At 43.8% G+C, this 14,125-nt stretch overlaps 1 protein-coding gene across 1 annotated transcript in view; it reads right to left on the bottom strand.

Moving 5' to 3' along the window:
- znf644a (zinc finger protein 644a) overlaps nt 1-14,125 on the bottom strand; it is a 24,127-nt gene extending 10,002 nt beyond the window's left edge. The window contains exons 1-2 of the mRNA XM_047367528.1: nt 13,834-14,125; nt 1,240-3,676 (exon numbers count right to left, since the gene is read on the bottom strand). Of these exons, the coding sequence (XP_047223484.1) occupies nt 1,240-3,673 (2,434 nt within the window). The 5' untranslated portion in view covers nt 3,674-3,676; nt 13,834-14,125. The remainder of the gene's footprint in view (nt 1-1,239; nt 3,677-13,833) is intronic.

The following is a 14,125-nucleotide window of genomic DNA, read 5'->3' as shown; positions in this document are numbered from 1 at the left end:
GCAGTGGTGTAAAGCACGCTGCCAGTGCACTAAAGGAGTTTAAATGTGTTCTCATGAGTAATGAATCATAGTTCCGTCTGAAGATCCAATGAATGCGTCTGGGTCTGGTGATTGCCAGGAAAATGGTATTTGCCTGACTGCACTGTGCCAAGTGTAAAGTTTAGTTGAGGGAGGATATGGTGTGGTTCTTTTTTACGGTGTTTTGTTTTTTTACAGGGTTGGGACGGGTCCCTTAGTTCCAATAGACACTGCTCCTACTACTAATCCACATTGCACCAGAACATTGTTGTCCTCCTGCAGGTGAGGTGTACATGGAAGGGTGGTACAATCCAATTAGTTTGGGCTATGCCTGGCTGGACCCATATTGAAAATGGACTGGACACTGGCCCTAGTCTTACAACCATTACTTCCACGTCTGGTAAACACAGGTGAGTAAGCTTTCCATTCTACAAGAAAGCAGCATGAGCTTTTTCCTAAAGGATTCTACCTGACCATTCGGGATAGGGATTCACAGAGATTGTGCTCCGAGTTAAAAGAGCCAAGTGAAAAAGGTTTGGGTGTTTGGTTGAGGTAAAATCTTTCTGGAAGATGTTTAGCCACATCTCACCAGTAGGCCTCTGGTCTAGTTTCTGTATAGACAAAATATCTCAACTGGCTAGGGAATGCCTTAGTGATCCCACAAGAAAAACATGAGTTCTGGGGCTATATTCAGACTGTTGTAGTCCATCTACATCCATTGAGTTTTGTTGTGTTTGTAGAGCAACACAAACATTTCACACAACAACTTCAACAAGACTAAGAACTTCGGGAGCAAGTCAGGGTCACTGGTTCACTCTTAGTCCAGACTCTCATATGGATCCAGCCTTTTGAAAAGCTTCACTTTGGTATGATAATGGATGGCTGCCTCACTCACAAAAACTGCAACCGTCATTCTGTGCCTTTTCTTTTTTGTATCTCTCTTTCTGTCACTATGTCTCCCTTTCTGACCGTCGCCTATAGAATGGTGCTTAGCGGAGTGGACGGGTAGCCCCCAAGGTCCCTGAGTGAACTGAGGTGTGAAATCTGCAGTTATTCCATATTTCCCCGCTATACATTTTGGAACGAACTAATTAACTTGATGTTTTTTTATAACTGCAATCTTCATTTGCATATTTTTCAATTCAGAAGTATAAACATTTCTGAACTTAGGTCCAGAGGGGTTGTTTTATAAAAAAGGGATATGCATATATACTTTAGTACCTTTTTTCAGTCGACGTAATGCTGCATTCCTCCGTCGAATGCGTGGTCTTTTATCTTGATAAGCCACCTCCTGTGGAGGCACAGCATGCTGTGAATCGTAGCTCAGTCTAACCCTGTGAAGATGCCCACGCACATGATTGGACAGTCCAACTCCAGACTCAAAAATGGCAGGACAGTATGGACACTTCTTACTGTCCAGTTCCAGCTCTGACAAATCATCTGAGGGGGATTCCCCCAATGGGATTTGGTGGGACTCGAACGTTTCTTGAAATACCTCAGTTTCAATGCATTCTTCTTTGATTTCAACATCATTCTGTTCTTGCTCTTCAGTCTTGATTTTCTCAAACAGCTTTTTTGATGCCTGTAGGGCTCCCCTCATGGACATTCTCCTACTGTATGTGTATATTATGTGTTTCTTTTCTTTTTTGATCACATCACTAAAATGATTACCATTGGCTTCAGACTCTTTAATAGAGAAAATGTCTTTTTCATCACAGTCTGAAACATCTTCTAAGTTCACTTTCTTAGGACTAGGCAATGGTTTTGGTAAAATGAAACATGAGTCTTGGTCAGAGGTGTTACGATATGGGGTGGACATTTTTCGTTTAGACTGAGACTTTTTGACCGACAAGTGTTCCAAGTTCAACTTAGGGCCATTGTGGTGTCCAGAAGAGTCTTCAACCTTGACTGAAGTTGTTTCTTGTGACTCATCACAGCCATCTTTGTCCTTTTCAGAATCATGATAATTTTTGCTAAAATTATTGCTTTTGTCCTTTTGTTCAACACCCTTCTTTCTATGGTTTTGACGAGACAGGAGAACATTAATAGATTTGTCAAGCTTTGATTCAGTCAACTGAGACTTGGGATCTCTTTTAAACTTACTATTTTTGAATAAGTCAGAAATTCCACCAGACCCATCAGGTAAATCTTCTTTTTTGGAGGAGATTTGATTTTTTACTGATATTTTTGATGTAAACTCTGCATCTTCAAATGTAGTTTTGCGCATAGGCGACTTGCACTTTCTTGACTGTTGTGCATTTGTCTCATCTCGCTGTGCTGTTGTGTATTCCTCAAAAGACATTTGATGGCGTAGTATTAGGTGATTCTCAAAAACATGCTTGCCAAAAGCTTTATAGGAGCAAATGTTGCACGGGAACGTTTCATTATCATCACTTTGCATTTTTTCCCTAACTGTAATAACTGTGTGATGCATAACGTTATGTCGCCTAAGATCACTGTCACTCACAGTCCTGTAACTGCATTTCTCACATTTAAACCTTCTTTTGTCTTTTTCATGCGTTTTTGCGTGTTCAACAAATGTGTTTGGGCAGCTTGTACCAAATGGGCACTGAGGGCAGAAAAACTTTGCGTTTTTATCTTCTTTCTTCTTTTCGTTCACCTCTTTTACTTCTTCGGTGAGTCTTGTTTTTAACCGATGGATGGACATGTGGTTAATTAGTGCATTACTTTGTTTGAAACATTTGCCACATTCCCTGCATATAAAGGGCTTTGCTGGAATTCTAGGAGGGTCATTGTGAGACTTCATATGACGAAGCAAGCGATGCTCCTTCTTGAACACGAGTTTACATTTCGAGCAGGAGTACGATGATGGCCTGCCCTGTGAATGTGAATTTACTTTCAGTCGCCCTTTTAGCGTTGGAATTTTATCATGTACATCATTCTCATGTGAACTTCTGGCAGGTGTTTTGTAAATAATTTCTTTAATGGCCTTTACTGTTCCATTAGGGTACTTAGGAACTATTTCTGTTGCAGATGACTGTGGCTTCTGTGGTTTACTGACTTCTATAACAGGACTGGAATCTATGTGGCCTTCTGCATCAAATGATTTCTCAGATGATTTAGGGCTTAGATCAGGGTATAGGTCTTCTGAAGGGTCCACCATTACCACCATGTCCATTTTCCTTTTCCTTCTCCTTTGAATGCTGCCAGGACCAGCCTCCTCTTTTGGCTCCTCTACAGGGGAGTCATTGTTGTTCTCCAAAAGAAACTGCATAAACTCTTTGTGAGGGTCCCAGTTAAGGTCACTGGCACTACTGAAATTGTCCAATGAGTTCTCTGTTGATTCTGTGTCAAATCCCCAAATTCCAGGACTGTCTATTTCCTGCACAGTCTTTAGCTGGGTGATGCTCTTTTCCTCCTCTTTCTCAGAGGTAATGCAGAGAAGTTCATGAGCTTGAGTAGCCTGATGTAAAGATGGTCCATTCGCCAACCCAATTGGAGACAACATGTCTGTGCTGGACAGAACATCTAGGACACTGTTTTGATTTAGTGAGGTTGTATCAAAAGAATCTATGCAAGAGGCTGAGTCTTGCGCCATTTTTACAGGTTGCAGCAGCATGAGGGAATGGATTTCAGAATCAGTATTTTTTTCATCTTCATCAACATCTGTCAGACATGACACTTCCATGGCCATGACCTAGAAGACAAAAGTAAAGCCTACTTAGGTTACAATAACAACAGGAACATTAAGTACATTTTCAAACTTCAGGTAAAATCTTCAACTAATGCACACATATACAAAAAGGAACAAATCATAAAAATTAAAAAGTCAACACAGAGTTGTAGACACCAGCTTTGTTTACCCATTTAAGTTGCATTTTGATGGCAGGAACACTGCCCAAGAACCAATGTTTTTCGGGGACAAGATTTACAGAAATGACATTTTCTGGCAATGGCTCCATCCCATCACCCCAGATGATGTTGTCTTTTATAATACGTTTAAAAAGCTTGACCACTACTACAATTCAGTCTGTAATAGAAAGATATGCTTACAAGTCATTGCACAACATGGAATGGTAGAGCCAAATATCATAAATGGAAACGATTCTCGGTCTTACTGCATTCTTAGTAGGGCTGCACGATATTGGAAAATTTTACAATGGCGATAATATTGATGAATACTGCGATGATCATATCAGTTGCCATATATGCCTATTTTCTTCTTTCTTCTCTTTTCTCATCTGTGTTTCCATCACTCTATGACCTTTAGCATTTTGTGCAGTGTTATTTGTGTCCCGTGTAAGCATCTGGTGCCGTGAGACTCTGTCAAAGTTCAACAGAATCTCACACTCATAACCCTTGGAATAGCTAACCGTTAGCTAACCATTTCTTCACTCCAAACAGTCCTTGGTGTTAATAATATTGTGCTGACTGATGTTCTGATGATATATTTGCAAAATATTGTGAATCCCTAATTCTTGGCACGAGCTTAATGGCACAAGCTTAATGTACCTAAAAACTAAGCCAGCCAAAAGGCAGTTTAGGTAGAAGTCAAATCTAGCAGCTAGCTTACCAGGTTTGTCATTCCAGTGTTTGGGCTGGAACACTGAAATATTTATTTGTTGTCAGTTTTAGTCCATCTTCCGTTGACTACAAAACATAAGAATCCCAGAATATATCCACAGAATATATCCCTCTCAGCTTGTTGTCTCCTACCTCCCTCTCAAAGATAGTATGGGTAATGGATAAAATCTGTTTTTAGAAGCATTACTATGTGGACATGAACGATTTTCAATACATTTAAAAATATTTACAAAATTGGTTATCTTAACAACACAAACATGAGCAACCACATTAGATGGAAAAACAGCTGATCTCCCGCCACCCGCCATATCTCGTCTGGCCTAGAATAAATGAACTGAAGCGTTTCACCGGATAGAAGTCTCGGGTCCCTCTTGGACCTGTTACCTGATCTCGGATGAGCAGATGACAAAGTCATACTGACACAGTAGCTAGATAACCACTTTGATACACCTGGACAAGAAACATTGTCGTGTTTTATTATTTCACTCTTATAAAAGGAACAGACACTGAACTTGTTCCAGTATGTTAGTTTAAACACAGCTTGTTAAACACAGCTTGTTTGATCTGGACTTTCTTATTTTTGACATTAACTGCCTATAGTGCAGATGGTCAGAAAAAGACCTTTCTAATTTCAGACTAGTGGAAGAAAACCAAGAAGACCATTCTCATGGCGAGAACTTTGAACAACTGTGCATGTGTTGGCACTGATATTAAAAAGTTATATAGTTTCTGTTGAGCTTTTCAACAGCTGACATCACTATTGTTTTAATAGCTTTGAAATTCACTTTTTCCCAAATTATGACAGCTACAGCAACTTGTTGAACTAGGCATGTTCTACTCAGGATTGGGACATCAATAGTGGTGGTGTGTCAGGGAGTGGTGCGTGGCAGCAGTGGAAGCGACAAAGTAAGACAAGGTGCTCCTCGACCGGGACAGTGATCTAATGAGAAATCCTCTATTTCAAATTTCTATTGGCTGATGAAATCTGATACCAGCTCAGAATAGGTGCAGAACGAGGCCCCTACTAAGAGGTGTGGCTAAAAATAAATTTTTTGAAGCATCACAATGTGGACGTGGACGTTTCTGAATTCTAAAGTCAAAAGTCAATCATCTTATTGTTATTTGATAACTTCATTTCGAAGAACGCAAAAGGCACAACCTGAAAGCCCGCCAGTCTGGCGCCAAGACAGTTACGGTGAATACATAACAAAGTCACATGGATACAGCCAGCACCCTCGGCAATAAAAAGAAGATGACTTGGACAAGAGGCACACAATATTAGGGCAGGGCATCGAGAGACGAGAATTGACTGGAACCGGGACTTAACATTTGATTCTCCCAGAATCGTTCAAATTATTATTTTTCGATTTCTCCTTTCGATACCTACCCTGCCAACCAGAAAAAAAAACCTCTTAATACCAACAAAGAAAATCAGCAGGAACTCTGAGCACAACAATGGATAGTGTGTGGCGGCGATCAAAAATGTGGCTATACTTTACTAAAACGAATGACCGGTCAGCTAAGTGCGACACTTGCAATCGACTTATATCATGCAAAGGAGGCTGCACAACAAGTAGCCCAAAACACCTCCACATTCATGGTATACAAGAAACGAACATTAAAAACATCAAGGCAACTAACAAGTTATACTTACGTTAAAACAGTGGGTCGACTCCAATGCAAGTCCCTTGCTAATGCTACCCCATGTGTTTTTTTCATAGACAAACAACCCAGTTGGGAATGTTAGCCAGGCAGTTGAAAGACTCCGCAATGTGCTACCCCGTTTACCATTGCATCCAAGGGAAAGATGTCGGTGCAACAAATTGAGGAGTGTCACAGAAAAGTTACAGCATATCTTATGAAAAGGCTGCATCCATTTACAGAGGTGGAATCACCAACATTTATGTCAGTTAAGGAATAACGAAGCTATAGCTAAGCTAATTAATATCTACTGTCCAGAGTGCTCATGCATGCATCCTGAGAAGGCAGATATGATCATTTTCCTCAACAAAAATTGTTTCTGATTTCATACTGTACCTGCTGCTAATCTGGACTTTGTTGTGAAAGTTTTTAATTTTGTTATTTTGATATTCTGCGCCAGGTTGGCCCATCAGTGGGAGTTCAGTAAGATGTTAAAGTGTTTAGGCTTTCAATAATAAAACTCGCTTTTGAAAGTGTACTCCTGTGAAAGAAAATTATTTTCATTTATATTCAAGTTCCTAGGTTTGAAATTTATATACTCGTTGAAAATAGCCTTGTGAGCAATTTATAGTAAACTTTATATAATGTAATAAGTTAATAGAAATAAAATTCATACAGACGTTCAGACCATTATCCAGAAAGAACTCTGGTAAACTAGCTCAATAAACCTTTCTGATCCTGCCTCTTCAAAGAATCGCAATTGAGAATCGAAAAGAGGAATCAGATTTGTACAAATTTAAACGATGCACAACCCTACACAATATGAAGGCTTTGTAAAACAAAGCTAAAAGATTTTGAAACATGAGAAACAATCTTAAGGGTTTCCACCCAGAGGCTGAAGACAAAGTCCCATCATACCTGCCACCCTCAGGCAAAGGATCATCAAGCAAGCAATGTCAAAGCTCCTATCTAACTTGGAAAAGCAAAGCTAATTGCAAAGTTCATTGCATCTTTTACTGCGAAAGATTTGCATTTCATGCATTTTAAAAGTGTCATGATGTGCGGTTTGAGGGTAGGAACAAGGTGAGAAACAAATAAGTACCCAAAGCAGGGCCAGAAACAAAACAAAGTTCAAGTGGGCGACCCGAATGTCATCCTGTGCAATCATGCAGTTGCAGTAATATTGGTAAGCATTGTAATGAAGAAATCAGTTGCATTAAATCTACATTTTCCTCACTTCTCTCTGCTTCATTTGTGCTTCTAATACTCCTTGTGCTTTAGCTTCTTGGGTATTATCATATGTGTTACATGTGGGTCTCTGATGTAGTGAAACTTCATCCTACATGCTAAATATTATACTGCCATACAAAGTGTTAACTTATGACACCAACAGCTATTGCATCCCAAACAGTACTTTGCAATATTAATATTGCCCACACTGATTCTGGAATGACAATATAGTGGGCAACCATAATTTTACATAGTGTGTTTGTCACCCACTGACTTTGATCCATTGTCCCTACCACTTGGCAATAATGAGAAGAATTGAAAGGCTGGTTTAACGCAGACATTTAATTGCATTATTGCTACAACAAGGCAACTTCAATAAGTCTGCAGAAGAAATCTCTCATACGGCCAATGTGTCTGCATTATTGTTCAAATAAGAGTGAAATTTGTGTAATGTTTTCCTAAAAGTATGATGGGAATAGCCGCCTCTGAAACAGACATGGGCGAGTCTCTGCTGCAAGACTGTTTTATAAAAAGGAGCAAAATAGATATGTGTGGGAAATGTCGCTAAATGTGCTATATTGAGTTTAAAAAGAAAACTGAATAATTTACAGTTGTATTTCCTGTAGGCTTTGCCATTTAAGGCTATTGCTAGTGGGTTTATCCCTTTGCAAGCAGTGCAGCACTGAAAACTTTAGTCCATGCCCACCTGTAAGGTGGGCTTCACTCCGGTCTGTATAAATTGCACTCGGAACAGTTAATCAGCTTCTGTTTTTTCTTCAGCGTTAGCTAAAAGCACTGATTCTTAAAATTCTAAAGAGCAAAAACAATGGCTAGCAGCAGCACCATCTGCCTTTGCCCGGTATGTCAGATGGACTACATCATGGGCTATGACTTGTATGCCATCTGCGAGGGCTAACTTGATCCTGACCATGTGGGTCTGGCCCTATCCCTGCAGCCCACCTCTCCTTCCTGCAGGCACCTCCCTCTGGAGGAGAAGCAACGGTGGCTTGCCATCTTCTCTCCGCCAGAAGGGGAATTCCCCATAGCGGACAGATACCCGCTAGACAAAGTGCAAGGTGTCTTCAATGTTAGGTGGGAATCTTATGATTCCGCCTCTGAGTTAGGAACTGGCAGTACCCCTGCACCCCTCCGCTGGGCGGAGGAACAGAAGATAGGTGCACCACAGGCCCATGCTCCGGGCCTCCCGATGTCGGCAACTACCCCACTGGCCCAGCCTACGGCAATGAGCACGCTTGTTGGCATGCTGCCGGACATTATGGCAAAAGTAACTAGCGCTAAAGATGTCCCTGCACCGCTAGGCCTGCCTCCCACAGATGGCATGGCAGTGAAATTCGCCTCAGTTCATTCCAACTGCTGGGGAAAATCCCACATCCCGTTAGAGGGAGTTCCCCACAGCAGACCTGCATCACACATCCCAGTGTTCACAGACACGTCAGTATCAAGATGGGAAGGGATGCATCTGTCCCAAGTAGTGGTAGGAAAAGGGGTCAATGCACACTTCTCTCCACATACTAAATATGCTGGAGCTCCTTACTGTGAGGAAAGTGACACAGCACTTTGCTCCTTTGCTGTGGGATCAGCATTTTTTTCCCACTCAGACAACAGAGTTGCAGCAGCTTATATAAACTGACCATGGGGTGTGCACTCTGCTCAGCTGTTAAACATTGCCAGACAGCTGCTGTGCTGGGCATACATGAACCTGCTCTCTATCAGAACAGTTTACATCTCCTTTGTCCTGAAAAGAAGAGTGGATATTATATCCCGGGGTGCTCACCGACACAGAGACTGAAACCTCCATCCCAACCTGATCTCTCAGATCGTTGGTTACGTACTGTAACCCCAGATTCTATGAGTATAGGCGCAGCCCTTTAAGGCTATCGCTAGTGGGTTTATTCAGCGCAGCACTGAAAACCTTAATGCACGCCCACCTGCTGTGTGGGCCTCACCCCGGTCCGTATAAATTACGGTGAGACCGGAAAAACGGCTTCCAAATAGCTTTTTTCTTCAGCCATTCAGGAACCAGTGAGGCCCAGAGCTTAAAGGGCTGCACCTATACTCATAGAATCTGGGGTTACAGTACGTAACCAACGTTCTATTTCGTAAAGGCTTCACCCTTTAAGGCTATCGCTAGTGGGTTAATGGCGAAGCAGGATGTAGCCTATGCCTCACTGGGTCCATCCAGACCACAACTGAAGCATCTGCTCGCATAAAATGAAACCAAACTCACCCTTCTGAATGTGTAATTACGCACTCCGTGCGCGCCACGTAACATGAAAGCGCGCGCGCGGGACAGAGGAGATGAGAGGTGGCCTCCTCTTCAGAGTTATGAGGAGGAGGATAAAAACCTTCCAGAGTTATCAGTCTCGATCTGAACGAACTCATGATGCTTTTAGGTGTAAAAGCAGGGTTAGGACGCAGCACAGCTGAGCTGCCGTCAGCTCGTATTCTGAGACATGAAGGAGCGACAAAGTGCAGATAAATCGCTCATTCTCTTTGCAGATGTCAGAGCTAACAGCAGGGCTGTTTTAAAAGAAAATTTTTAGTGGAGCCTGATCTAAGGGCTCAAATGGGGCTTTAACCAGTGTGCGCAAGACAAGCGCTAAATCCCACTGAGGGACTAGAGGGCGTGACACGGGTCTGTGTCTACGTACACCCCGCAGAAAACGCTTCATCAGCGGGTGGTTAAAGACCGTTCTGTCACCAAAACCTTCATGACAGGAAGAAATAGCTGCAGCATAAGTTTTAATGGTGCTGAAAGCTAAATTCCTGTTCATCAGCTGCTGGAGGAATGACAGCACGCAGCCTAATGGACATGAAAAAGGCTCCACGCCTTTCTCTGCACACCAGCGCTGAAAAGCTGCCCACTTTGATGTATATGACGCTGTGGTAGAGGCGGCTCGTGCACCCTGAATCATGCGCACCACATCATGCGGGAGGCCGAGCCTCTCTAAGCGCTTCCGTTCAGCAGCCAGACCCAGAGATGCTGACCTAACTCTGGGACGCTCCTGATCGACCCTCCAGCCTGGAGGAGTGCATCCTCTCTCCACGGCAGCTGCCATGGGCGACCTGACACCAGCTGCTGCAGGCCCGGAAACCATGGCGCGCTTTTGCGCTCGGGGGCTACGAGAATCACTGAGGGCTGTTCCTCTCGGATTCGGTCCAGGAGCCGAGGAATCAGCGGAACTGGAGGAAAAGCATAAAGGAGCGTTTTCAGCCCCGGACTGTGAGCAAAGGCGTCCACTCCTAACGGTGGATCCTCCCGTGGGCTCAGTGAGAACAACAGCTGGCATTGTGCGTTCTCCCGTGTGGCGAAAAGATCCACTGCTGCTTTCCCAAATCTGCTCCAGATCTGAACAATCAGCTCGGGGTGTAGACTCCAGTCCCCGGGACGAGGACCACCTCTGGACATGATGTCCGCTCCTCTGTTCAGGACGCCGGGGATGTACACTGCTCTGATGGAGAGCAGGTTCATGCGCGCCCAGCACAGCAGCCGCCTGGAAATGTTTAACAGCTGAGCCGAGCGCACACCTCCCTGGCGATTTATGTAAGCTGCTGCCACTCTGTTGTCCGTGTGGATCAGAACATGCTGATCCCGCAGCAGAGGAGCAAAATGCTGTGTCACCTTCCACACTGTGAGAAGCTCCAGCACGTTTATGTGGAGAGACATGTGGTCTGGCCACTGTGCTCCCACCGCCTGAGACTGACACGTTCCTCCCCATCCCGACAGGGTTGCGTCTGTGAACACTGAGACGTGTGATGCAGGTCTGCTGAGGGGAACTCCCTCTGACAGGATGCGGGGATTTCCCCAGTGGGCCAGGTCGGGTCCCACTGAAGGAGGGACTGAGATCATCCGCCTCTTCTGACGCACAGGATCTATGCGCAGGCGGATGAACCATCTCTGAAGACGTCTCATATGAAGCAGACCCAGCAGAACAACCATGTGAGCCACTGACATCATTCCCAGTAATCGCATAAGTGACAGAGCTGTCACTAAGCTGTGGGGTTTGACACGGGGGAGAAGCCCTGACAGTGCGTCTGCTCTTGGCTGAGAGAGCCGGGCTCTCATTGTGGCTGAGTTTAGCTCCACCCCCAGATAAACGATCATCCGGGATGGGAAAACAGAACTTTTTTGACAGTTTATGGAAAACCCCTGAACTGTCAGATGTGCGGCCAGCTTCTTTGTCCGTACCGCCGCTTCCTTTCTGGACCGAGCCAGCAAAAGCAGGTCGTCCAGATAAAAGAGGATTCTCATGCCTGCCGAGCGCAGCAGCTACAACGCCGTCTCCACACATTTGGAGAACGTGCAGGCGGTTGTATTGATATGAGATCCCCTGATAAGTTAAACGCAGATATTTGCGGTGTTTTGGGATGATGGGGATGTGAAAATAAGCATCCTTCAGATCTATGGAGGTGAACCAGTCGTTCTGGTGAACGTTCTCCATCACCTGTCTGACTGTCAGCATGTGGAAACGTCTCTCCATGACCGCTTTGTTGAACAGGGACAGATCGAGAATTGGTCTCATTCCGTCTGTTTTCTTGGGAACCAGAAAATACCGGGAATAAAACCCGTGTTTTCCTCTCCGCGAGGAACCCTGGAAATGACGTTTTTTTATCAGGAGTTCCTGCAGTTCTGACATGAAAACGGAGCTCTGCTCCGGGGAGGACAGGACTGTCTCCAAAATCCCTCTGAACGGTGGGGGGTGTGACAGGAACTGCAGCGTGTAACCTCTGCTGATCAGTCTGTCAATCCACCTGTCCAGGGAACATACGCGCCGCCACTCTGAGTAGTGCTCTGAGAGTGGGCGCGCATTTATCTGTGGTGCCATGGATAGAATCGTCGGATTCCCGCCCAGCATCGAAGATGCCCAATGTCTCATCGAGGGGGCATTGGTCCGCTACGGGGAATTCCCCTTCTAGCGGGGAGAAAATGGCTAGCCGTCGTTGCTTCTCCTCCAGAGGAAACGCCTGCAGGAAGGGCCAGGTTAGCATGATCAGGACCGAGGCAGCCCTCGCAGATGGCATGCAGGTCGTAGCCCATAATGTAGCCGGTATTACAAGCCAGGCAAAGGCGGATAGTGCCGACGCTAGCCATCGATCTTGTAGAATCAGTGCTCTTAAGCTGTCGCTGAAGAAAAAATGGGAGCCATTTGTCCGGTCTCACCGTAATTTATACGGACCGGCGTGGGGCCCACACAGCAGGTGGACGTGGAGTAAAGTTTTTAGTGCTGCGCTGCGCGCGAAGGGATAAACCCACTAGCGATAGCCTTTAAGGGCTGTGCCTATACTAAAGTATGTCACAGGATGCTCAACATTCCTTACTTTAACGCACGGAAAACTTCTCTTTTTTGTGTGTTCTCATTAATATTCCGACTTTATTCTCGTAATATTCCGACTTTATTCTCGTGATGTTGGGACTTTATTTTCATAATTTAAAAAAATAATTATTTTAGTCTGGCTCTCAGACTCCGTCATACCAGTCAGTGTCAACCAAGCTGAAAATCGTCTTATTTCTCTACGTTTTTGTCAAGGATGTCATAACCCCAGCAAACACTGGAGGTCGCTTTTTTGGCTTTAAAATGTTAAAACGCTTGGATAACAGTTATAAATCAGGAAGTAATAATAATTAGCTCGTCATTTTGATTAACTGATTTTTAAGCTACTTTCTAATCTCTGAGTATTTTTTCTGCTTTTTTTTGTTTTAAAAACATTTTTTATTTGTAGATGAAAAAAAATTTAAATAATCCCTTTGTATTTGCGCCGTAACTGTTATTAAATATGCTATTTATATGTAGTTCAGCTGTATCACGAGTTAGTCTAATAAACATTTACAGCGATGAATGCAAATGCAAATCATAATTGAGTTCAATGGTTAATTATGGCCGTTTATAACACTACAAGGTCGAGGGAGTGAGAGGTCCTGGATATGAAGGACAATAAAAGTGTCATATCAACTGAGAAGTGTTTTGGCAAAACAAGGTGTGTGTCACATTTACATGGCAGTACTGAATGTTCAAACCGATGGATCTCGCAAAAAGGCTTTTGATGAGGCGGTGGTGGATTTTGCACAGAGCTGAAACTTTCAGCACAGGAGTTCAGTATCATGCTACCCACGACAGCTGCGATATATGACCAAAAGTATCTACTTTTAGAGTCCATCTGAGCTTTAATAGCTCTGTTTGGTCGTGGTATAAGAGCATTTATTTGACAGTTGTGTCATGCTGTGTTGTTGGATGCTGCTTGCAGGAGCTGCAGACCATTCCATTAAGGCTGTTCCATACCAAAACCTATTCCTCAGGCTAAACTGTGGCTAATGCCAATTACCCCTCGCTACTTGCTAATGAAACATGAATAACACGACAATAAACAAACGAGCATTACCTCTGAGCGGCTTGGATGAAAGCTGAAGACTACCGAGACGCTGCATTTAATGATTTCTTACTTTCGTCTTCCATCTATTTCACAGTCGCCATTTTCCGTGGTGGTCTGGTGTGGGCCGGATCATTTCTTTTGTAAGGGTAACCACTCATCCAAGTCAGATCTGCGACTTCAGAGCACGCAGTGATCAAATAACCTTTTTAAATTGTCCTACTACTTTATAAAAACGCAAAAGCTGATGAATTCCTTGTCGTGGAACATTTCGTCACGTATTGTGACGCGACGGCGCCATGCT

This window comes from Girardinichthys multiradiatus, chromosome 6 (assembly GCF_021462225.1).
Source record: "Girardinichthys multiradiatus isolate DD_20200921_A chromosome 6, DD_fGirMul_XY1, whole genome shotgun sequence".
Classification (NCBI taxonomy): domain Eukaryota; kingdom Metazoa; phylum Chordata; class Actinopteri; order Cyprinodontiformes; family Goodeidae; genus Girardinichthys; species Girardinichthys multiradiatus.
The sequence above is the reverse complement of the archived record's forward strand: the minus strand, read 5'-3'. Positions and strand labels throughout refer to the sequence as shown.